General features: G+C 38.4%; 2 protein-coding genes across 2 annotated transcripts in view; both read right to left on the bottom strand.

Moving 5' to 3' along the window:
* The window catches only part of LOC124367379 (ras-related protein Rab-37), a 275,711-nt gene that overhangs the window by 247,203 nt on the left and 1,623 nt on the right, over positions 1-26,885 (bottom strand). The window lies entirely within an intron of this gene.
* Positions 187-25,743, bottom strand: LOC124367380. The gene is made up of 2 exons (XM_046824148.1): positions 25,178-25,743; positions 187-274 (listed from the first exon to the last, which is right to left on the bottom strand). The coding sequence occupies exons 1-2, from the start codon at positions 25,605-25,607 to the stop codon at positions 261-263; spliced, it is 444 nt and encodes a 147-aa protein (XP_046680104.1). The 5' UTR covers positions 25,608-25,743; the 3' UTR covers positions 187-260.

The following is a 26,885-nucleotide window of genomic DNA, read 5'->3' as shown; positions in this document are numbered from 1 at the left end:
TTTATACCCCCCGGTACCCTGTTGGGGAAGGCTGGGTGGTGGGTGCACCGGGTGCGCAGAGTGTCGTCTAACTCAAACACGTCGTCACTCATGTTGTCGGCAGTGGCCATAACCTGGGAACATGGGAACCACAAATCATTAATTGGTGAGTCATCATGAGGTTTATACCCCCCGGTACGGTTGGGGAAGGCTGGGTGGTGGGTGCACCGGGGGTGCGCAGAGTGTCGTCTGACTCAAACACGTCGTCACTCATGCTGTCGTCAGTGGCCATAACCTGCGTACATGGGAACCACAAATCATTAATTGGTGAGTCATCATGAGGCTTATACCCCCGGTACCCTGTTGGGGAAGGCTGGGTTGTGGGAGCTCTAATGGCGCGCAGAGTGTCGTGCAAATGTATAAAGATAATGAAAATATGATCAAGTGAAGCAAATATCGTTTCAGATGTTTGTACCCTTTTCATACCCTTTCACGTCCACCAAAAGTAGCGCGGCTGACGATCATTATTTTTTAGAAATTGTTTCCGTCAATTTTAATAAAATCCAGATAATGTGCGTATACAATGAAAATTCGCTTTCGGGCCCTAGACTTTTTAATTAGAAGGTGTGTGGCGTGCATATTAGACGCTTCGCTTGGGAATCAAGTCTAGAACTTAACACCGTGGCCTAAAATATGCAGTAGCCTACAATAGCACCACTACCCCATAATTCTATCTTTCCAAAAAATCGGTTAAAGCCTGATCTTCAGGTACAAGTATTTTAGAATTGTACCTGTACATAAAAAGGAGGCCAAAATGTTGCAACAAACTTTAGACCTATTTCTATATCACCTGCATTTAGCAAATGTTATGAAAATATTTTAATAATATTAAACAGCTATCTTAATAAAGAAAACATTCTCTCAAAACACCAATTTGGATTTCGCGAAGGTATCTCTACCACTGACGCAATAGGAAAACTTGTAGGTGTTATTTTTGATGGCTTAGAAAACAATAATCCTACAGTTGGAGTATTTCTGGACCTTTCAAAAGCCTTTGACTGTGTGGATCATAAAATTTCTATTACAAAAATGATTTGATTATGAAATAAGAGGAGTCCCACATGTATGGCTTGAATCATCTCAACGATAGAAAACAAGTAGATATAAAGAGGCGTTATCTAATTATTTGGATATAAAGTATGGCATCCCTCTGGGATCGATACTTGGTCTTTTGTTATTTTTAACATATATAAATAATTGTGAATAAACTGTCAAATTGATTTAATTAATACAGTATGCTGATGATACTACTTTGTGCATCAGTTCAAAGAATTAACATGATTTGGAAATTAAGATGTTTGAAGATGTAGATTCCAGTTTCAAAATATAATTTGATGAAAACTGTTTGAAAGTAAATCTATTAAAATCTAATTCTATTGCTTTCCGTAGCCATCCTACTTGATAACATAGGACCAACAGTAAATTATTTGGATAATAATTGCGATTGAATTCAATGATATTAAATTTTTGGGAATATTTCAGAATAAGGAACTGACCTGAAATGAATATATTAATGACCTAAGTTTCAAAGTAACATATATGTTATCAGACATTTATCAAAGATCTATCCTCAAAAGATTTAATTAACTTGATATTATGGCATTATTTCCCCATAGCAATCGTATGGAAAAGAGGTATTGGGTAAATGTGCAGCAAGAGAATTAAAAATATTGTTTGTGTTGCAAAAATATATACTTTGAGGTGATTGTCCAATCTTAGAAATATTGAATCATGTAGAGATGATTTTAAAATTTTGGAATAACTCTGCCTTCTTTGTACATTTGTAAAACGATTCTGTTTTTTTTTTCGTTATAAATGTACGCTGACAACAGGCAGTGATGTACACTCACATAATATTAGACTTAAAATGGACGTGTTAGGCCACACCAGCATAGACTGAACCTATTTAAATCTTCCCTTTTATTCTAGATGTCTTTTTAATGTGTTGCGCAAAAACAGTATCGATTGTTTAAAGCTAAATTAAAATCACTTTTAACGAAGAATATGTTTTTATGACATGGATGAATTTATAGACTATTTATTTCCAAATTCAAATTGAACTTCAATTTAATTTTTAATTTTAATTAATTCATCAATTTTTATTCAAGCAATAAATCTATTAACAATTAAATAAAACTTCTGTAGGCTGTAATGCTACAAGAAACTAAATTTTATTTTGTTACTTTTTCATTAAAATTATATATTATTAACTATTATAAATATTGAAAATTCCAATTACCAATAATATTGTTGTAAAAGCCAATAAATAATTTATTTATTTAATTATATTCACAGCACGAATACAGCAATGTAGTAATCTAGGTGGCATCTTTTGATGTACACAGTGAGTCAGCTAATATGTCTTAAACGTATATTAGGATAACGATTAAAGCTGTAACAATGAAAAGGAATGCAACACAGAGGTTCTATTTATAATACTAGTAGTTTCGTAAAATTTAAGAAACAAGATGCGCCGAAACAAAGTCCCAGGTTCGAATCTCAAAACTGTTAAATGTCAACCTGTAACATATAGTACATTGTTTTAACGCTCTTATAGACATGAAATTTGTGTAAAGCTTGTTTAAAATCTATTTGCCGTTTCAAAATGGCGGACCAGAACATTCAAAATTGGGGTTTACCACAAAAAATTGGTATTCTGTACAAATTTAAAAACAAAATAGTGAAACTAATAAAATAGTAGTATATTTTAAAACTCCTGTATTTAAGAAAGTTGTATTTCGTTTCTTTGCTATATGTGTAATCGTTCTTGTAATATACGTTTACAACACCTCAGCTGACTCACCCAGTTCTAACCTAAAAAATCTTTGCTGCTATCTTATTTCGAACTAACCACAGTTTATCTGATCAGACCATGTGTATGTGTAGTAACAAAATTGTAATATGTTACCTCAATGAATCTTGCGGCCACATATTACTAAGATCCAACAAATCAGCGTCCGTAACTAACCTATAAAACTCATACAAGACCTAGTTGCACAACAGTTCAAGCGATATTGTACTGAAAGGGACAGAACAGGTGGGCTGTTCGCGCAAATATCACAACAGCTGGTTCTGTCATGACGTCACTACTCCGCTACCTAACCTCAAATAAACATACGGTCGCGGGTCGGGTCGGATCCTATCTGCGATCATGAAACCAATTGATACGGTTTAAAACTGTTTTACTGGAATATGTGCACACTGTTGCGTTCGTTAAAACCTAAAGTCGTTTCAAATATTATGTTGAATCGTTACTCCTGCGCTTGTTTATTTAATAAAGTGGGTAAGTTTAAACTATTTGTTTTATAGCATTTATTGTTAGAACTCAAAACATTATGCGCTCCTGGTAACAAACAGGACAATGAGATGGATCGTGTTTACAGCACAGCTTAATTTATAAAACGTATAAACAGATAATGCTCTGATCTCCTGGTAACGAACAGGACAATGAGAGGGATCGTGTTTACAGCACAGCTAAATTTATAAAACGTATAAACAGATAATGCTCTGATCTCCTGGTAACGAACAGGACAATGAGATGGATCGTGTTTACAGCACAGCTAAATTTATAAAACGTATAAACAGATAATGCTCTGATCTCCTGGTAACGAACAGGACAATGAGAGGGATCGTGTTTACAACACAGCTAAATTTATAAAACGTATAAACAGATAATGCTCTGATCTCCTGGTAACGAACAGGACAATGAGATGGATCGTGTTTACAGCACAGCTAAATTTATAAAACGTATAAACAGATAATGCTCTGATCTCGTGGTGACAATATATAGGAAATAAAGTACCTATCGCATATACTACACAGAAAAAATGGTACCCAGTATTCAGAGAGTATGACAATAACTAACTAGCCAATATTCAGAAAGTTGTGTACTGTGTAAGAAATGCATACAAAAGTACTTTAACCCTAAAACTGTATAAATTAAATTTATTACACCTGACTAAGGACAGAATCACATATCATTCCTTAAAACGTTGAGTTATTCATTTTGGAACATGTACGTTGGCAAAAATTTCCGAAATCCTATTATCCAGTCAAACCTTCTATCGCCACTAACAGCTTTATGTAAAGAACTAGCTGATTCCGGCGGCTTCGCACGTTTTTCCGTGAGCTTTGCCCGTGTATGTGCACTTCTGGTTCAAGTGCATTCTATATTTTAACGCCGAAGTAAGTTTGCCTTGTTTCCACGATCAAGAAAATCTGTGTTTGTATATAGCCATAGTACACGTACATGTACTTTATTATAAAGTGGTCTGAAACTCAAGCTTCAAGTTCAACCAGAAATTTTAAAAGACAAATGTACATCAAAACTTAGCGCCTTCAAATAGTGTTTGGCTATGTAATATACGTAACTGTCTCGTAATTGCAGTTTATAGTGTGCAGGCGATTTGAAAACTTTTATCTTTCGCAGCGCCGCATGGTGGCGAGTTACATCTATGTACATAGCATATAAACCTTTTCCGTGAAAAAAATACATATACATATTAATTTTCATAATGATAGGTCAAATAGTTTACGATTCTAAAAAGGACATACAGACAAACATTAATTTATATATAGATATAAATATCATCCTAGTTAGGGTGACGAAACAGAGTAAAAATTGGACTTACTGCAAAATTATTCTTTTCGAGCCGAGTATCATCACTATTACCTGGGTAATGAAAGTTAAGTGGGCAGACTGTTGACAACGGGGTTGAGTGTTCTCTAGATTGGGTTACTCCCTCCCCCTCCCCTGCGACCTTTACTCCCCCATCCCCACCACTTCACAAACTTTCAGCTTATTTTGACGTTCCACAGGCATTTTCTTTAAAGTTTTACTTCTTGGAATTATCTATTTCATATAGTTATGGATTGTTAAGTCTACCGCTCGTCATCAATTTAGAGAAAGGAAATTGTGGAATATGCAAATAATTTTGTTGTATTACTATCAGTATGTAAATAATAACGTTTAACTCTTAATATTATGCCATTGATGTGGTACATGGGTATTTCTTTTATATGAATTGTAAGTAATAACCGAATAAGGTGTCAATAATAATATTAGAAACATTTTAAATATTTTATTTAAATTTAGTTAATTTTTTTATTTTAATTCAAAGCTATTATAATAAAGCAACATACTTTATTTCATAGGATTAAAATAAGACCAAATTAATCAAGCATGATTGTACAACTATTTCCTTTCTGCAGTATGTACGCGTTTAGTTTTATTAATTTTTTCAGACATGTCAGCTCTTATTATTTTTCTTTATAACTCATAAATACTCGGCATGTCTTCAAAAGTACAAAAAACTAACAATTATTTTTACGATGAACAAGCAGGATAGTTTTTAACAGTTTGAAGCGAATGCTTGTTTCTTTAAGAAAGTTAAATCATTATTGCAAATAACTATTTTTCATATGTAAAAAATGTTTTTATTAAAGCTTAAAACTCTATTTTCATTTCAGTTGAACTAAATGAATAGACAAAATAATTATACAAATTAAAACAAATTTGAATCGTACTTTATAATAATTGGATAGAAAAATAACACACTTTAGTCGGGAAATTGTATTATAAAAGTTGCTTTTAATAAAGTGTATGAAACGCTTATAAAAGGCAATAAATTAAAAGCAGCCGTTTATTAATATTTGTTTGAAATATATAAGCTTGTATGAATATATAATAACACTATAAAACGATCTTCAACTGTTTAATAAATTAATTAAAATAATTCACCATGTTGTACCTAGTTATACGGTGTTTGAACATTGCTTATCGACACTTGGCAACTGAAGAGAGATTACAATTTAATTATATTGGTTGCTGGTGGAAATTAGATTGCGGCAAATGAGTTTATTTAAATACTGATTGAAATAAATAGCTTGTTTCAGTTTATATTGATCAGATAAAAACATTACAAATACATCTTTGTTAATATAAAGCTAAAAACATGCAAAATAAATAATAAAACAGTTCAAATTTAATTAAAGGAAGTGATTGTGGTAATTGCCTCAAATTCTTCCTTAATAAAAAGACCCTTAAGTTTATCCCGTAAGAATAATGTTAAACTGCAAACTCCTTGTGTCCATATTCAGTAATATAACTTAATATGGCGATGACTTCTACGACCAACGTAACAAAAAAAAACAACAACTGATACCTCTCAACTGTTACATGTTTGGTGTTGTACAATAGTGGTCGTGCTCGCTTATGCGTTGACGGATTTCGTTGGGGAAAGTAGGCTACAGTTGAAATTGACATAAACATTTCAAATATTTTATAGTGTAAAATTTTAAACAGCTAATTCCTATCAAAGACAAAATCTTAGTTGCTCCCGGCTTGTGCAGGCATGCCCGTAAAGTGACGTGCTCACTTATGCGTTGCCGCATGTTTTGAAAAGGCGCCGTTGGATTTGGTATAAAAATTTAACTTAATAGTTAGTTTCATGTGCATTTGTTATAACTATACTGTTTTTTGTTTTGTTTCTTTTATTTGTTATTTTACTTTTAAAATTGTCATCAGGCGCCATTTTTACAATATTACAGAAAATAATACAGTTATTCTCTTGTCTATGTAAACCTAAGTCCAAATTTGGTTTCTTTAACTTAACTATTTTTAGAGATAATATTTTTATAAAAACTACAAAATGGTGGATAGCGGCTAAACGAGACATCACTCAACCTATGTTTATATGGCATTTTATTTTTTTTTTTTTTTTTTTTTTGCAAATGATAAATACTATCGTCCACAGAAGTTTGTGAACACCCTGTATGTATATATGATACGGGAAGATTGTTAGTTGGAAAGTTATTAAGGGAGTTTGCTATTTCAGAAAGGAAGTGCTGAGGACGAGGACTATGTTTTTGATATAATGCTATATAAATCATTTAGCGATAATCGTCCCAATCAGCACCAGTATGAGGTATCAGCAATAAATTATTATTATCAGCTCTGAAGGACTAATATTTCACTATTAGTGCACGTCCCCTGTGTACTTTATCATTCTGTAATTGGAAATAAGGTCGTGCGTGGAATTGTCTGAAGTGTGTTGAGGACTTGTCTTGTGGGGCTGCCATTACAACCTGTGTCAAGTATGTAACTTCTGTTGCGAAAATGTTTAGTTTGTTGACATTGAAAGTAGTACAAATTTATAAACTAACTGCGCCAAAGACACGGAAAGCTAAATTTTAAATGCTTAATTAATGAATACATACAAGATTGTTTAAATTCTATCTGACAACACTCGGTTTCATATGTGCACATGGAATGCAATTTATTTTATTAGACAATACGGAAAGGTTTTATTAGACACAACTCTTACAGTAACAAACGTACAACGCTATCATTATCGTGTACATAACACTCAAGTTTGTGTTATTGATGATGGAAGGTTTTATTAGACACAACTCTTAGAGTAACAAACGTACAACGCTATCAGTATCGTGTACATAACACTCAAGTTTGTGTTATTGATGATGTAAGGTTTTATTAGACACAACTCTTAGAGTAACAAACGTACAACGCTATCAGTATCGTGTATATAACACTCAAGTTTGTGTTATTGATGATGGAAGGTTTTAAAGTACAATATGATTTATGCAGTTGCAAAAAGTATAACACAACGTTTTCGACGACGTAAATCTATCCTCTTCACCAGGAGAGAAAATAACTAGTACCAAAAAAGAAGAGAAAGAAAGGAGTCAAATGTTCCCGAAAACTGCTTGAAGTCCAGACAGGAGAAAATGAACCCAGGCGTTTCTTTTTTTTCTGAAATAAAAGAAGATAAAGGGGGTCAAAACATACTAGAAAACTGCTTGGAGTCCAGACAGGAGAAAATTAACCCAGGATGTCACTACACACGATGCAAGTCCCGAGCACGATAATTCAAGATTCCCACATTCGCCTGTGCTGGTGTGAGGTGTGATAGTAGTGATCTTGAACTCTCGTGCTCGGGAATTGCATCCTGTGTAGTGACATCCTGGGTTCATTTCCTCTTATCTGGACTTCAAGCAGTTGTCTGGTATGTTTGACCCCATTTTCTCTTCTTTTATTTCTTATTTTTTTGTTCTATTTTCTCACCTGATGTAGAGGATAAATGTTAATGCTCTAAACTTTGTGTTGTACATTTCGTAACAAATTACGACAGCAAATGTCCGAAATCATATTATTCTTTCACTCTCAGATCCGTATCTGTGACTCCCAGCATCATATGTACAACTAGTAAATACATGTTTTAGAACATTATACAGTGGACTGGTTCGTTACTTCATAAATTTTGAACCTTGCAGAATATGATCTAACCAAGTAAATCATTGTTTAAATACGGGTTATTTAAAGAGACTGTTTTACTACATACATGGCAGCTACACAGTTTTCCGTAAGCTTGAGTATTACAACGTTGAAAGTGTATTGATGCATACTTTACTTTCATATTAATGATTTAACTTTATGAAAGCTTAAATAACTTTAGGTGACCTCATCTACAGCAATGCATTGTGTAAAAGGCAGTTAACGAACCTATGAATTATTAATCAATATTTTAACTCCATCTATAGTGTTAAATAAATATCTAATGGTGCCCTGCTGCGCGCGCGCGCGAGTGTGTTTGTGTGTGTGTTCCTCAATCACGTACGCGTAAAAACTACTGGACCGATTGTACTGAAAATTTACATTGGAATTCGTGAGCTCCCCCTGGTTAAGATAGGCCTATTCCTATTACGAAGATACCTTACGAAGATATCCTCCCCACTGGTCTTGGAATCTCCATTTTGGCTTAATCAACAGATAGTAAATGTGTTTTTAATCACGTGTCAAAGTCAAGCATAATAAGTATATATTTACACACGTTTAAACAGGTGAAGGTAAAACGTTTGTTTTTGTTATTTTTCTGTCAAAGTCAGTACAATTTACAAATACCATGTTACGTGCAGACGGCTTTCTTTGTCTGGGTTTGTTAATGCTGGAATTATAATCAAATACAGTAAATTGCCATCATTTATTACATCATATGTGTTAACTGAAAAGCTGAGACTTTAGTCTCGCTTAAGATTAAAAATGTTTCCACTTTCGCCAAATTAAATCAATTGTTACTGATATTGTAGAAGCTATTCAATAAAATATCATGAAATATTGAAGAAGTTCGAAAATTTTCAGAGGTACTTATAAAAAACAGTTTCACTCTCCGACTTCAAAGCTCCATCTTTAAACTTAAATCTTAAATCTAAAATTGTTCGCGTGCGAAACGGCGCGTAACTGGTAGTTTAAATATACCACTTTACTGTTACCACAAACAGCATTCATGTGTTATACACTTCGTGCTTGTATATAAGGGGGGCTCAAACCCCCCGAAATATTGATAGACAAATTAAAATTGCACCCACTACGTTGATTTAAGCTAGAACACATTCTTAAAGTTCAATTACCCGAGAGAAGTTTCTTGAACCCCTATTTTTGGAGGTTATTTCATACTTCTTAAACAACCCAGTGTTAGTTCCCTACCCATCGAAATAATTTTGTATATACGCCACTGATGTACTTGGTATCAGACACGGAGGAACCTGGCTAAGAACATCAGTACCATGCTCCACTGGATCTTTTGGAGTTTTCGGGCCATAGATCTTCTTGCTTAGCAGACCCCCACTTTCTAGAATCCCTCATAAATTTCTCTGAGTCGTCCAGAGCTATGGGAAATTTTCGCACAAATCATAAAACAACGCAATAAGCATCAAATAAGTAGTTGTGTAATTAATTGTTGAAAACGTAATTGAAATATATATTTTTTTATTTAATTAAAATATTAAATTAATCTACGTTGGCAATACTTTTGGTTGGCTCCCTCGAACGTGTGTATTATACTTTATTCAAAGTTTGCACCAACATATAAGTAAAATTCACAAATTAAATTAATGATTGCAAATTTAGTTTTCACTGAAATTATTGTGGTTGATTTAATTCTCAATACTTGTTGAGGAATTTATGCCTCAAAACAATATGACGAAATCTTTACCATAAAAATGTATGTTGTACAAATTTCGATTAGATCGCATATTTGGGAATGGTTTTATTACATTCCTAATAATGTATTGCTGACATTCATAACACTTTGTGTAAATATCGTCGTGATTTGATGATTTTTAAACACTGGTAACAAAGGGGACCCAAAAAACCGAGTTCATAGTGCTTTTGGAGTAGAAGAGTTTTTCAAAAACAACAGTTCTGTGATTTTTTTTAGTCCCCACAACGTTCTCCCAGGAATCATGCTGCAGCTGTTGGGCTTTCTAGGATGTTAGAAGGATTTTAAAAAACCTAAAATTTCACCAGTATCAAATTCAGATTGTTCAACAACTTAAGCCAACAGGCCTTTTAAGACTTCAGCGGACACGTGAGAACATTTTGCGATGTGTCTCATAATATGATGTTTTTTTGTGCAGTGTGCAACGCATTTTCATTCTAACGGTTGTGTCAACAAACTAAACTTCCGCTATTGGTCTGATCACAACCCTCACAACCTACACTTAAGAGCATTGCACTTTAATAAAGTGACGGATTTTTGTGCGATTTATAAAGATCAGATTATTGGGCTCTATTTTTTGAAGAGGAAAGTTCTACAGCAACGGCAACGTCCCAAATTTATGTCGACAAACCTTAACTCTTTATAAGGTCTCAACTCCCCAAAAGGATTCACGTCTGGCTGGTTTGTACCTTCCAATTGAACCTACTCTGGGTACAGCAAAAACCGATGTGACACAAATCTGGGATACCTTGGACAGCGGTTCAAGAGGAACACGTCATTAACAGCAAATGTCGAGTTATTGGGGTGCTAGAGTAGATCGAAATGTCTAGTCTAGTGCGGGAGATGACTGTTAGAGTTGGAGGGCTCCTTAAGTGGAAGGGCTGTTGCTAGCCTACACGTAAGGGTGTAACTGCATGCCTTGATTAGAAAGGCTGGTAAAGAGCTGATTTTCCCTTCTTCCACGGAGACATTATTGATATTAATGCTCAAAATCCTACTCATGAACCTCGATAGGAGGCGGGCCCTACCCCAAACTTACCCATCCAGAATATCCAGTCACTCCGGAAGCAGCACAAATGTCCTTTTAGGACTAATTACAATAAGAGATTTCTCAGCTTCTTGTTCTAAGAGAACAAAAAAGCCTCAACTTCACAACTTAGGAAGGGACAACCTTGATGTGTGGTTTCAGTAATACTGATCTACGTCTCGCACTGCTCGCATATGAGGGAAGCGCTAAGAACCCTTTTACCTCGAAAACTTTTCCGCAGTAGAGTTGATTGGACGATACGTCTCCAGATATTGCACTAATGGTTATTTCCTATGGGTTACTTAAAGTATAAGGTGTATAAACATATGCCACGAAATCTAGAAGACCTGAAGACAGGTATTGAAGAGTAGCTATTCCACAAGACATAAAACACGTGACAACAGCCATTAGAAATCGCCTTCAAATATGCATCGACAATAATGGACGCCATTCAGCAGCCATCGTTTTCAATACATGGTAAATAAAATATATTCTCGAAACCGTTCTTTATTTTCCATAAACATTTTTTATCTGCAATAGTTCGTGTTTATTAACTGGTAAAATGTGGGACGTCTCTTTGGGTGACCCTAATTTTTATCCTCAATCAAGATGCTGAGTTAAAGAATTTACAAATTTATCCTGTGATTACTTTTATTTAAAAAAAATTTTCAACAGATTTCCAATAAAAAGTGTCCAAATGGTGTTGTAAGCCCGACACTATTAAAGTGCCGTATGTATGCAATTTTATGTAAGCCACCAGATTGAAATGGTAACAATTATTGAACATTCCAAAATTGTTGTTATATTTACTATCCATAAAAGATAAGCTAATTTCAGTTAAAAGATTATAAAGCGCACTAGCAATAACAAGCTTGAGGAAGTAGAACTTTGTCTTGGTTGCCTGAAGCTTGACCAATCAACTAGCAATATCGCTTCTTTGTCATAGGCTACCAGCTTTTTGATAATTTAACGCTACCCTCCTTGTTGAAGTAATTTCCTTTCCTGATTATTGGTAAGGTTTCTCTTATAATCCTTGAATATTATTATATATTTTTCATAAGTTCTTTTCTGCATAATTCTAGTGTGTTTCTAGCACTCTGTTTCGTTATTGCAGATTTTTCCATACCCTGGGATTTTGGAGGAGTGCTATTCACTCGAGTACATTTGTACGTTTTGTTTCGCCAACGTTGACTGATATTTCAATATTTAATTGAGTAAACAATGTTTCAACGCGGAGTCAACTGGAAAACGTAAGGAGGAGTATTCATTTATATTTTTTAAATAATAACAGTGAATTGCATTGCTCATTGTCATTGCCTGTTCATTAACATGGAAGTTTAACTGTTTAACAGGGAAGTCCAAGGACGTAGCCAGCAAGGAGATCCCAGGAATCCGGACCCCTCGCAAAATTTTCAATTTTTTCGATTACTTATTAGTAAACAATTATTATTATTTAAATAATTCAGTATTACTGACATGTACTGCTGAACGATCGTTCTCAACAAAGAAACTGACCAAGAACTTTTTAAGGAATAAAATGGGACCTTACTCTCTGTTCACTACGGAAAAAATATCAGTTGTCTGGACCCTCCAAATTCTTTTCCTGGCTACGCTCTTGGGGGAATCTCCTGAACCATCGTTGTAACATGTCATTTTTACAGGGGGTTTAAATAAGGCATTTTTTTATTTTTTTGAGAGGAAAATATGTTTTTAGTTTAATGACATGTTATGATTTTCATTTCTTCCACCTACAATTATACTCCAATACCTCAACACCATCGCGGGAGACGTCAGCTGGCGGGTCCGACTCGACCGGGTAAGGCGGAGTTTCAGGATACATCCGCCGGAGTTCGCTTCAAGGGCTGAAGCGCCTTACAGCGGACAACTCATGTACTACAGTACGTAAGTACGCTGTGCCTGGCTGGCTCGCTCGCTCGGTCGCTGTCTTGCGGTCGGTGTCTAGCAGTCGAAGTCGTCGAGTCGGAGTCGCCGCCCCCACACACGCCTCGATTAAGGTGCAAGTAAGTAGATACTTATTTACCTGCCAAAACACGCTTTTACCTGAACTTGCCTAGTCACTAACGATAGGATAGTACATGCCATTACGTACTTAAGCTGCTAACAGGATATAATTATAGATATAAAGTGTAGCAAGATAAAACAGATCAGTACGAATAGGATTAGGTTCTATTACTAGTAAAGAAGAGTTTTAAATTAAGTTTTTACTTAATTTATCGTTTTCTTTTCGAGGCCGCTGGGTCGCTTGACGTACGTTGGCACCAGCGCTCCTGAGCTTCAGCCTAAGAGTAATCTAATTTAGTTTTACTTAATTTATCGTTTCTTTTCGAGGTCGCTGGGTCGCTTGACGTACGTTGGCACCAGTGTTCCTGAACTTCGGGCTAGGCGTAATTTAATTTAGTTTTACTTAATTATCGTTTCTTTTCGAGGTCGCTGGGTCGCTTGACGTACGTACGTTGGCACCAGCGTTCCTGAATTTTGGACTAGGATTGAACGTAGTTTAATTTAGTTTATCGTTTCTTTTCGAGGCCACTGGGTTGCTTGACGTACGTTGGCACCAGTGTTCCTGAACTTCGGGCTAGGCGTAATTTAATTTAGTTTTACTTAATTATCGTTTCTTTTCGAGGTCGCTGGGTCGCTTGACGTACGTACGTTGGCACCAGCGTTCCTGAATTTTGGACTAGGATTGAACGTAGATTAATTTAGTTTATCGTTTCTTTTCGAGGCCACTGGGTTGCTTGACGTACGTTTGGCACAGTGTTCCTGAACTTCGGGCTAGGCGTAATTTAATTTAGTTTTTACTTAATTATCGTTTCTTTTCGAGGTCGCTGGGTCGCTTGACGTACGTACGTTGGCACCAGCGTTCCTGAATTTTAGACTAGGATTGAACGTAGTTTAACTTAGTTTATCGTTTTCTTTTCGAGGCCACTGGGTTGCTTGACGTACGTTGGCACCAGTGTTCCTGAACTTCGGGCTAGGCGTAATTTAATTTAGTTTACTTAGTTTTATCGTTTCTTTTCGAGGCCGCTGGGTCGCTTGACGTATGTTGGCACCAGCGTTCCTTAGTTTCGAGCTCGAGTCGAGCTAGGCGCGAATTTGAGTGAACTAGTGTTCGCATTTAATTTTTATTTAGTTCATCGATTCTGTTCGAGGCCGCTGGGTCGCTTGACGTACGTTGGCACCAGCATTCCTTAGTTTTCGAGCTCTAGGCCGAGCTAGGCGTGATTTCGAGCGAGCTAGTGTGTTACATGTAGCTTTTATTTAGTTTATCGTTTCTGTTCGAGGCCGCTGGGTCGCTTGACGTACGTTGGCACCAGCGTTCCTTAGTTTCGAGCTCTAGGCGAGCTTAGGCGCGATTTCGAGCGAGCCAGTGTTTTACATTTATTTAGTTTATCGTTTCTTTTCGAGGCCGCTGGGTCGCTTGACGTTACGTTGGCGCCAGTGTTCCTTAGTTTTGAGTTCTAGTCGAGCTAGGCGCGAATTTGAGTGAATTAGTGTTCGCATTTAGTTTTTATCTAGTTCAATCGATTCTTTTCGAGGCCCGCTGGGTCGCTTGACGTACGTTGGCACCAGCGTTCCTTAGTTTCGAGCTCTAGGCGAGCTAGGCGCAATTTTTGAGCTAGCAAGTGTTTACATTTAGTTTTTTATTTAGTTTATCGTTTCTTTTCGAGGCCGCTGGGTCGCTTGAACGTACGTTGGCACCAGCGTTCCTTACTTTCGAGCACTAGTCGAGCTATGTGTGATTTCGAGCGAACTAGTGTTCGCATTTAAAATTTATTTAGCTGTCATTTCTTTTTTTGGCCGCTGGGTTCGCTTGACGTAAGTTGGCTCCAGCGTTTCCTCGTTTTCGAGCTTCAGTTGAACTAAACAAAACTGTCGTATTAGGGGACGTTTAGGTGGTGGAACAGTCATCCATAAAGCAAATGCTGACGCCTTCCCTTTATTCCCTTTCGTTTCCGAGTCTGCGATGATGAAAGCATGTTGATCCGTTGATCATCGGTGCTGTATTTGCTTCGGCTTTTGGTTTTACATTAATTCGGTTCTGAGCTGAACTTGGAAACTACTCTCCCTTTTCGAACCCTGGATTTTACCCCTCTCGACTGTTCTATCCGGTGTCTTAGGGTTATATATTTTTATAAACTATCCCTGACCCGATTAAACGTGATAAATTTGGCGCCCGAACAATTGGACGAAATTAAACGATTAAATTTTTCTTAAAATACTGTATATTTAAGGAAATTAGTTTAAAAATGTTTGAAAATGTTATATTTTGCAAGTTCTTTGCAGTTTTACGCTGGCTGTTGGGAGTATTTTATATCTTGCCAACCTCAAACAAAAGGGTCGATTTAGATAAGGCTAACGATACTAAGGGTGATAAAGATTACCCCTGTACCATTGTCAACAGAAACTCGACCTTCGGGCCACACTTAATGTCCCCATTAGGCAACCGGAAACAATAAAAGATAAATCCCCAACGGAAAATGACCCATTATGTTGGATGGGTCTATCGCTTAGACAAAACCCAACTACGTAACGAATTATTAAAATACAATCTTGATAGTGAGGGAAAAGTCGACGAATTAAGGAAACGATACGTAGCATATTTACGGTCGGATAAATTAACGACTTCAGAGCGTGAGGTCGAGAACGAAAATAATAGGATGGACTATGCGGGCGTATTAGGAGGCAATCCCGTATCTCACACCCACAGGGTACTGAGCAGCAACGAGCAAAACGAAAGCATGGCTCTTCGTGAAATTTCTTGGACTCCCTCCTAACGCTGACAGCAAAACTCTAAGGGAAATGATTTTATCGTTAAAAACCACTAGAGAATCCCAGCTTTCAGCTAATGGCACGATGGGAACTCCGCACTCACAAACGTAGTACATAGCCACCAATCGATGTTACCGGACTATTCACTTCCGACGTATACACAAACGAATCCGGTCGGACTACAAAAAACGACCAGGTTGTTTCGATCTGCAGAATGACTCGCCTAACTTATGCAACCTAGTAAGGAAATGGAATCTTCGTTTTGACGGAGTGAAAGGACCGATCTCGTTTCCTAGAGAGATTGGATGAGCTACTCGACGCGTACGGCATTGAACGAAACGACATCCTTACAGCTTTGCCAGAGATTTCCAAGACTCTGCACTCCTGTGGTATAGAAACAACAAGGACTTATGGAACAATTATGTGGATTTTCGGAGGGACTTTGAAACACAGTTTCTTTCCTCCTGGATTACAAACAAAATCTTGATGACGAGATCCGGAAGCGTACACAAGGTCAAGAGGAGCAATTTAAAGACTTTGTCGTGGCTTTAATGACATTAATGCGCAGAAGAGGTTCGGTAACATTAGACGAAAAACTCAATATTTTATATTCAAACATGCGTTCCCGAGTATAAACTTACGATGAAACGACAAGAATGTAGGACCATATCGGATATGAATTCACCAGGCTGAGCAGTATGAAGAATATTTGAGGGCCCGAAACACTTACCGGCCTCCTCCACTGCCATCACTCGCCCTAGTGCCAGAGACGGCATACTATGCAAAGAAGAAGTGTGATAAATCTCACGAAGCGTCTGCGGTTAGCAAGAACGGCGTTACAAAGACAAAACCCGCTCAAATAGAAAACAAAATGAAGTTGCACCATTCATGGCGACGAACCACACGCAAAGAACGGACGACAGAAACCAAAAATTGTCAAACCTAACTAAAAAAGATAAAATGAGCTTAACGTGAGTTCCAAACCATTAACATGGCGAGGCGTAACCACCAATATGTTGGACGCGAAAAAAACCATGTCAAACCTAACGTTAAAAAAGAAGGGGCATTTTTAAACGTGAGACCACCCAGTTAAGCCAACAGGTGTATACGCGACGACATATATGTTGCGAAAAACAGGTGGCATGTTTTTTAGAAATGCCAGAGGCAGACCTTGAGTCTACGGCTTGCACATTGGCAGATTTTCGAGCAGGATAGAGACTAGCAGGCGGAGACAATCGCCCCAGAAGATGGTAGCAGAGTTTCTAGAAGAAATTAACGCGAACGATCTCCATAAGAACGACATAGGAGCAGAGGCGTCCACAATCGGACCAAATCGAGAATCTGGACAATCTGCAGACCGCAGAACTAGAAGATACTTCTGAATAGATGATTTCTATATCTAAGCTCGTAGATACTGAGAAGAACGATTTCGATGGAAAGACTATTTTGAGAAGAAATGTTACCATTTAAACGCCCGATGAAAATCCGGATGGCTGATGGCTCACAGACATCGTAGAAGAATATTATACGTTCGAAGGCTTGATCATGAGAGATACCGCATACGTTCGAGGCACTTTGCGTGCCGTCACTTTACTTGATAGTTGGTGTCGATTCGATTGAATCGTTGGGGATTGACATATGATGTTCCTCCCCAGACGCGACAAATCCCTAGCTTACAGAAGAGTGATGTAGGGATGGTTAGCGGAATTGAATACCTCAGAAGATGAACAGAGGTCTTAGAGAAAAATTTCTAACAGAGGAGTTGCCTAAATTCGATGATGTTTACGGGTAAAACAACACTAGTTGAACACAAGATTCGCCTGATCGATAATACACCTATTAAACAAAGGTACTATACGTGAAATCCGGCAATGCAGGCTGTACTAGAAAAAGAGTTAGAGCGATATGATCGAAGCTGAAGTGATCGAACCGTCTTCGAGTCCGTGGAGCTCACCGATTGTACTTACCAAAAAACCATCTGGTGCATACAGAGTTTGTATCGATTTTCGGCGTCTAAATGCAGTCACGGTGAAGGATGCTTACCCCTTCAACAACCCATTCTAGAAAAACTCAAGGAAGCCCGTCCATATTCCAGAAAAACTCTAAGCCCGCTATATATTCGGCAGTCCTCAAAGATTATTGGAGGAAAGTCGGCCGCTGACAGAGGAAAGTCGGCCGCTGACAGCATTCACTGTACCTGAAAAACGGATTGTTCCAATTTCGCGTCATGCCATTTGGTTTGCATTCGGCTGGGCTGGCTACCTTCCAGCGCCTCTTGGACACCGTTATAGGACCAGAATTGGAACCTAAAGTGTTCGCCTATCTGGATGACTTGGTTATCGTGAGCCCTAACTTCGAGGCTCATCTAGAGCTTCTTCAAGAGAGTTTTTTCAACGAGTTCACGACTAAGAAGAGAGCAGTCTGAAACTTAAACCCTGCCAAATGTCACTTCTGCAAAACTGGAACTGAAGTATTTGGGTCACGTTGTGAACCGGGGCATTTAAGACAGATCCAGAGAAATGTTCGAGAAATTTCCTAGGCCGTCCAATTTGAAAACTCTAAGAGGCTTCCTTGGTATGCCTCGTGGTATCGGAGGTTCGTCCCCAACTTCGCATCTCTGACCACCCCCCTCACGAGACTGTTGAAGAAAGATACTAGATGGCAATGGACGGAAGAACAGGAGAGTTCATTCACGACTCTTAAGGAAAAATTAACGACTACGCCTATCCTAGCCTGTCCTGATTTTGGACAAACGTTTGTTTTAACAAACACAGAACGGAAAAGAAGTTGTGATTTGATTGCGTACGGTAGCAGATTGTTGACGGGAAATGAACGCAAATTCTCAGTCACAGAAAAAGAATGAATGTTTAGCGCTAGTCTGGGCCGTAAAAAAATTTCGCCCATACCTAGAGGGATCACTTATCGCAGAATCGGACCATCAGGCTTTGAGATGGTTAAAAAAGTTAGAGACTCCTTTCTGGCCAGGCTGCTGGGTGTTGGAACTCCAGCAACACGATATGGGAGATACGATACCGAAAAGGAGCCCAAAACAAAGTGGCTGACGCTCTGTCTCGGAACCCGGTCCATGAGCAACCAAATGAAGACATATAGGATCCTTTACGGCTGAAAATTGTTCAGCTCAGAAAAGTGGGAGAAGGCAGGTAAAGTCAGGAAGAAATTACGGATGAATCCAATGATGTAGTGATGGTTGATAGGAACCGTTGGTACAAGAGGCAATACAAGATGGCCGCAAAGGGTGACTCGAATCTGGTTATAAACTGAGGAACCTCTATCGTCGAGTGATTGTAAAAGGATAACGGATGCAGGCAGCCCACTGGAAAATGTGGTTCGCAGTGTTGGAGGAAAGACCGCGAAGTACTGCAAGAAAATCACGACATTGAAAACTGGGTCATTTGGTGTTAGAAAAAACCGCCTTAAAGCTCCTCCCAATGTTATTACTGGCCAGGTTGGTTTCGTGACGTAAAGGCATACGTACTGTCTGATATGTCAACGATATAAAGTTGAGCAAACGAAGCCAGGGGAAGATGTATTTTCGTAAGCCACAAGGTCCGTGGTACACGGTTACCGCAGATATAGTGGGGCCCCTTACCACACGATCGAAGAGTGGAAATCGGTTTATACTAGTGTGTCAAGATTACTACAGCAAGTGGTTAAGAACTTAGTCCCCACTTAGATCGGCCACGGCAGCTAATGTGGTAAAGAATTTCAAAGAGATGATTTTGTTCAGATACGGTGCACCCAGCGTTTTTAATAACCGATAATGGGTCCCAATTTGTTTCGAAAATTTTTCGGGATCTTTGTAGGGACTGGAGCGTCGACTGTCAACTGACGGCCCCTTATAGTCCTCAAAATCGTTCTAACCGCGTCATCAAAACCTTAATATCGCAATTCGTTGGTGAAGACCACCGATCGTGGGATGCTAAAACTAAGTGAGTTTAGATATGCATTAAACACAGCGAACCACGAATCAACAAACTTCACGCCAGCCATGCTTAATTTTGGACGTGAGCTGAGACTGCCGAAAGCAATATGTGGAACCGCGTTTGAGTTTGAGTACTCGGCGACCAGGAAACGACTACACGGGAAGAACGACACGAACAACGAATGGAAGAATTTAAAAGATTTCGTCAAAGCTGTCATCGCAATTTAGCCCGTGCCTTCCAGAGGCAGTCACGATTATGACCTCAGGGGACGAGATGACTGCGTGTTGGACAGAGTCTGGAAAAGGACATCCACCGTTCTTCAGCAGTTGACGCGTATGCATCCTGAGTATGCATCGAAGCCGCGCCCCGTTTTGTAGGGCCATTTCGAAGTAATTAGGTTTAAAGGCCCAAATATCATCGAGTTGAAAGACCGTTCGACAAACAAAACTCAAACGGCCCACGTAAAAGACGTGAAAAAGTATACGGGATCCAACTGATAGAAATCGAAAGTTTAACTTTTTTCTCATTTTGTTTTCCCCGAAGTGGGTGGGGGATGTAACATGTCATTTTTACAGGGGGTTTAAATAAGGCATTTTTTATTTTTTTGAGAGGAAAATATGTTTTTAGTTTAATGACATGTTATTGATTTTCATTTCTTCCACCTATACTCCATATACTCCATACCTCAACACCATCGCGGGAGAACGTCAGCTGGCGGGGTCCGACTCGACCGGGTAAGGCGGAGTTTCAGGATACATCCGCCGGAGTTCGCTTCAAGGGCTGAAGCGCCTTACAGCGGACAACTCATGTACTACAGTACGTAAGTACGCTGTGCCTGGCTGGCTCGTCGCTCGCTCGGTCGCTGTCTTGCGGTCGGTGTCTAGCAGTCGAAGTCGTCGAGTCGGAGTCGCCGCCCCCACACACGCCTCGATAAGGTGCAAGTAAGTAGATACTTATTTTACCTGCCAAAACACGCTTTTACCTGACTTGCCTAGTCACTAACGATAGATAAGTACATGCCATTACGTACTTAAGCTGCTAACAGGATATAGTTATAGATATAAAGTGTACAAGAAAACAGATCAGTACGAATAGGATTAGGTTCTATTACTAGTAAAGAAGATTTTAAATTAAGTTTTACTTAATTTATCGTTTCTTTTCGAGGCCGCTGGGTCGCTTGACGTACGTTGGCACCAGCGCTCCTGAGCTTCAGTCCTAAGAGTAATCTAATTTAGTTTTACTTAATTTATCGTTTCTTTTTTTCGAGGTCGCTGGGTTCGCTTGACGTACGTTGGCACCAGTGTTCCTGAACTTCGGCTAGGCGTAATTTAATTTAGTTTTTTACTTTAATTATCGTTTCTTTTCGAGGTCGCTGGGTCGCTTGACGTACGTACGTTGGCACCAGCGTTCCTGAATTTTGGACTAGGATTGAACGTAGTTTAATTTAGTTTATCGTTTCTTTTCGAGGCCACTGGGTTGCTTGACGTAACGTTGGCACCAGTGTTCCTGAACTTCGGGCTAGGCGTAATTTAATTTAGTTTTACTTAATTTATCGTTTCTTTTCGAGGTCGCTGGGTCGCTTGACGTACGTACGTTTGGCACCAGCATTCCTGAATTTTGGGACTAGGATGACTAGATTGAAACGTTATCGATTAATTTAGTTTATCGTTTCTTTTCGAGGCCACTGGGTTGCTTGACGTACGTTGGCACCAGTGTTCCTGAACTTCGGGCTAGGCGTAATTTAATTTAGTTTTACTTATTATCGTTTCTTTTCGAGGTCGCTGGGTCGCTTGACGTACGTACGTTGGCACCAGCGTTCCTGAATTTTAGACTAGGATTGAACGTAGTTTAACTTAGTTTATCGTTTTCTTTTTCGAGGCCACTGGGTTGCTTGACGTACGTTGGCACCAGTGTTCCTGAACTTCGGCTAGGCGTAAATTTAATTTTAGTTTTACTTAGTTTATCGTTTCTTTTTCGAGGCCGCTGGGTCGCTTGACGTATGTTGGCACCAGCGTTCCTTAGTTTTCGAGCTCGAGTCGAGCTAGGCGCGAATTTGAGTGAACTAGTGTTTCGCATTTAATTTTTATTTTTTAGTTCAATCGATTCTGTTCGAGGCCGCTGGGTCGCTTGACGTACGTTGGCACCAGCATCCTTAGTTTCGAGCTCTAGGCGAGCTAGGCGTGATTTCGAGCGAGCTAGTGTTTACATGTAGCTTTTTATTTAGTTTATCGTTTCTGTTCGAGGCCGCTGGGTCGCTTGACGTACGTTGGCACCAGCATTCCTTAGTTTCGAGCTCTAGGCGAGCTAGGCGTGATTTCGAGCGAGCTAGTGTTTACATGTAGCTTTTTATTTAGTTTATCGTTTCTGTTCGAGGCCGCTGGGTCGCTTGACGTACGTTGGCACCAGCGTTCCTTAGTTTCGAGCTCTAGGCGAGCTAGGCGCGATTTCGAGCGAGCCAGTGTTTACATTTATTTAGTTTATCGTTTCTTTTCGAGGCCGCTGGGTCGCTTGACGTACGTTGGCGCCAGTGTTCCTTATAGTTTTTGAGTTCTAGTCGAGCTAGGCGCGAATTTGAGTGAATTAGTGTTCGCATTTAGTTTTTATCTAGTTCATCGATTCTTTTCGAGGCCGCTGGGTCGCTTGACGTACGTTGGCACCAGCGTTCCTTAGTTTCGAGCTCTAGGCGAGCTAGGCGCAATTTTGAGCTAGCAAGTGTTTACATTTAGTTTTTTATTTAGTTTATCGTTTCTTTTTCGAGGCCGCTGGGTCGCTTGACGTACGTTGGCACCAGCGTTTCCTTACTTTCGAGCACTAGTCGAGCTATGTGTGATTTCGAGCGAACTAGTGTTCGCATTTAAATTTATTTAGCTGTCATTTCTTTTTTTTGGCCGCTGGGTCGCTTGACGTAAGTTGGCTCCAGCGTTCCTCGTTTTCGAGCTTCAGTTGAACTAACAACTGTCGTATTAGGGGACGTTTAGGTGGTGGAACAGTCATCCTAAAGCAAATGCTGACGCCTTCCCCTTTATTCCCTTTCGTTTCCGAGTCTGCGATGATGGAAAGCATGTTGATCCGTTGATCATCGGTGCTGGTATTTGCTTCGGCTTTTGGTTTTACATTAATTCGGTTCTGAGCTGAACTTGGAAACTACCTCTCCCTTTTCGAACCCTGGATTTTTACCCCTCTCGACTGTTCTATCCGGTGTCTTAGGGTTATATATTTTTATAAACTATCCCTGACCCGATTAAACGTTATATCGTATGGACTGTTAAACAGCTAAAGTTCTATCTTCACATCCGCATCCGTGAGAACCGTGATCTAATATTTATTGCGAGGTATTTACTTTTTCCTTATACAAATTCCTGTAATCCTGAAAAAATTGTTGGTTATTGAGTGAAATCACCATAACAGCTTGTATCTCTGCACCAGATTTGGAAGAAACTTATCTCTAACTGATGTAATTAGTGTCTTCACTCGAATAGGATTCTTCAGAATCCTTAAGGTCAGCCAGAGATCTTCATTGACGAGTACTCAACTTTTATGAAATAGACACTAACAGAAACAGATGTGTAAGAATTCTTTTTAGTAAAAGCACAAATCCACAAATTTCATCCTGATTGTTGCACAGAATTCCTGCCTGAGATAAATTAGTTAATACAGAAATATACAATTTAAGTACCTTTTCTTTTGTCTGCATCACGTCCAAAACCCGATAGTACCTATCAGTAAACGTAACTGGAACACCAAAATTTGTTTAATAATTTAAAAATAAATGACAGTAAATGATTGAAATCCCCACCATTACCACACAGGCTCAACTACTCCCGCATCGCACAGAGTTCAGCAAAAGGTGTGCCCAAGAAATTTTGAATTCTCCGAAATTGCATAGCCTACAAATACTGACGTCATCGGAATTCTTTCTATGGGTGATGAGTTATTACCTTGAGATCAGATATTGAAACTAAAGAAGCGTCCCAACCCCACACCCTTCCTAACCATCTATCTAAATTAGAATCTTAGGCTTAAGACATTAAATCCTGGTTCCTTTCGGATTTGTGCTAGAGATAGCGCAGGTTCAAATCCTGTCTATGACAGTAGCAGTTAGTATCAGTACCATCGACCTTGTACTGTATCGACTTTCCCCCTTTCTCTGTTCGATTAGATCCTCACACAGGTCAATGGCCCATGAAGACGGGCAGAATAGAGCTTCAAAGGGAAACGGATACTCCTTAAACAAATTATTCAGAGGTTTCTTGGACAGCAACGTCCCTCCACCCCAGACCATTGATGATCACTCGGTGAAACACACCTTTCACACAGACTCTGATATCGCTGTAGACCCGCAAATACTTTTTCTGTTGAAGATCCTTTCCAAATGATCATAAATCCATTTAACATTTCTAGGTATACTCACATACCTTATCTCACTCTTAGTTAGCTGTAGTACTCACTGACTGGGATCGTCATACTAGTAGTATAGCCTGCATCGTTTAAAGTAATCTACATCCATCTGAATATGAAAATTAGTTTGATCTCAATTGCCACAACAGAAAACACATACAAATATAAATAACATATTATATTCTTATGTAACAAAACTTTTGCTAAATCACTGTTTATTGTTATATTTTACAGTTACTTTAAACAACAACCTTTAACTACTTGTATTAAGGTTTTAGCACAATATTGATGTGCTGAACTTGATACCTTATTAATCAAATTCATGCTTAATGGAATTCAGTGGGTTTTTATTAAAGTTATATACCAAAGTACTAAATATTTGGATGTAGGGTAGACCCTTGTAGAATTATAAAACATTAATCATTAAACTCAAATTTGCTGCACAATTTCATTTTATATCGGACGCGAGTACTCTTTTGTATGAAGCTGTTTATTTTCACACATATAAAGTTACAGACACAAGCAGGGTGCATGCGTGCGTGAGAAGGTTACGCCCCTCTTTATTGCGACTTAATATTATTACTCTAATATCTTCGCAATAGAACAAACAGCTTAAATATATCCTGTAGATTTTATTACGAAAGAAACTTATTTAATAAATGATAGAGAGAAGGGATAGAAGAACCACCTGTGAGCATAGTTGAGGGGGGAGTATTGATTTTGCGGGAGTTGGGGCAGGTCGGATATAGGTTAGATCGTACTGTGTGTGTATAGTTGTGTGTGTGTGTGTGTGTGTGTGTTTGTGTTTGTGTGATTGTGCCCTACGTTACAAGCGGTGGCATGCATTGACTGTGCCGTGCACTGTGCACTGTGAGGACTTACACTGATAGACGACGAAGTGGGGACCTCAACTAGCATATTAGAGGTTAGACACAGATATACAGACAGACACTGTAACCAACCGTCAGTAACGTGTATCGCACCCTGCCATCGCCTCGCAGATTGTTCACCGGACACAGAAAGACCTCGAGGAATTCGGTTGGAGCGATTTAAACGAGACGGTCCGCGATTTCTAGGCCACTTTTCACAGCTGCGTGGCGGATCGATGGCGGCGTCCCGGCGCAAACTCTGAACGTCGCGGGGCCTCGTGGCGCTTTTTCTCGCGTAAGGCAGTATCGCTCCTCTCAGAGCACTTAACTGAGTTATTACCCTCCCTGGGGAGGTTCCGTGATGGCTGGTTATATTTTGTGCGCGGCAAAGATATTTTAAATCTGTCTTGTCAATTCTTATTACTTCCATCGCCCACCATGCGGAATAAACTCCACAAATATAAGTCTTAAGTAACTTTATATAATTTGTATAACTACTACTTTTTAAAATTAAAACACTCATACCACTGTCCAGGTAATAACATTAAATACAAATTGATTACATTATAACTACATGAAAGTTCATTATTTTAATAGTTTTTATCACTTAGATGTACCTTGACATTGCATTTATTGATATTTTTTAAAGGAAAGCCATATCTCACTATAATCAGAATTAACACTCCATTTTGGAATGATGCATGACAATCAAATCAAATAAAAAAGTATTTATTTCTTCCAAAAATAAGCATTTATATCTAGTTGACATGCTTTTCCTTAGGTCTAATACAATATATTATAGTTAACTGATTATATTGCTGTAATACTTAACAAAATAATAGACTACTTAAACGTTAATTTCCAAACTAAGTAACAACTTGTGTTTTGGGAATGAGATTCTTGTAATGTTCCGCACTGTTGTTTTATATTGTATTGTAGCTTAGTTACAAAAAAAGAAATAGAATTCCTGTAAGAATAAATATAATAAAGAAAATTATTAATTGAATATATTTTTAATAATGTATTAAAAAGACTTGTTTGGTTAAACAGGAGAAGGCTATGGCGGCTGAAACCCTCTGGCAGTTAGGTTTCACAATGATAAATTCTGATATTAAACGTTTGTAACATACCTAGCTGTGATATAGACATCTGAGGCCACTTCAAGGAAAAAGCGAGAAAGGTATTAGTGATATTCAACAAACAATTAGGTATTAGGTGGTATTGATGTTCAACAAATTGACATTACCAATTGCATCGTCTATTATTTTTCAATTCCGACGCATAAAGCATCGTAAAGTTTCAACATTTGTTCGTAATTTCAACAAAGGTTTGTGCTTAGTAAAGTGGTGTTGGAAAAGTTGGGATCGCTTAATTCAGCGACAACTTCGGGGTTATCGAGCACTAGTAGTCATCCCTCCAACTCTCATCATCCCTAATTTGAAATTCCCAGGGTTGGAATTTGATGATCAATTCGATCATGTGCGAATCATCTGTATTCAAAAAACACACAACAGGTGTGTGGTTTTAGGGGTTGTGTCTTTGTTGCCGTGTGAACAAAGGATTTGGATCGGGAAATTGGGAAAAGCTGAATTTGATATTATCATATTCACCTTCTGATTCCACCCAGCCCCCTTAAAACTTTAAAATGTAAGCCACATTTTTATAAAAGACAAAATACTTAAATAATATTTAAAACAAAAATAGAGGCGATTCTTCTAGTAATTTTGTATTATTTACATTGTTATTACTTTTGTTAATTTGTTTCGAAGTAATTGAGAAACTTTGAGATTATACCACAGTA

This window comes from Homalodisca vitripennis, chromosome 8 (assembly GCF_021130785.1).
Source record: "Homalodisca vitripennis isolate AUS2020 chromosome 8, UT_GWSS_2.1, whole genome shotgun sequence".
NCBI lineage: Eukaryota > Metazoa > Arthropoda > Insecta > Hemiptera > Cicadellidae > Homalodisca > Homalodisca vitripennis.
This window is presented reverse-complemented; position numbering and strand designations above follow the sequence as displayed.

What these genes read in the sequence shown, in the direction of transcription:
- LOC124367380 (XM_046824148.1), bottom strand. Translation starts at nt 25,607, where the DNA reads ATGAGTGTTTTAATTTTAAAAAGTAGTAGTTATACAAATTATATAAAG.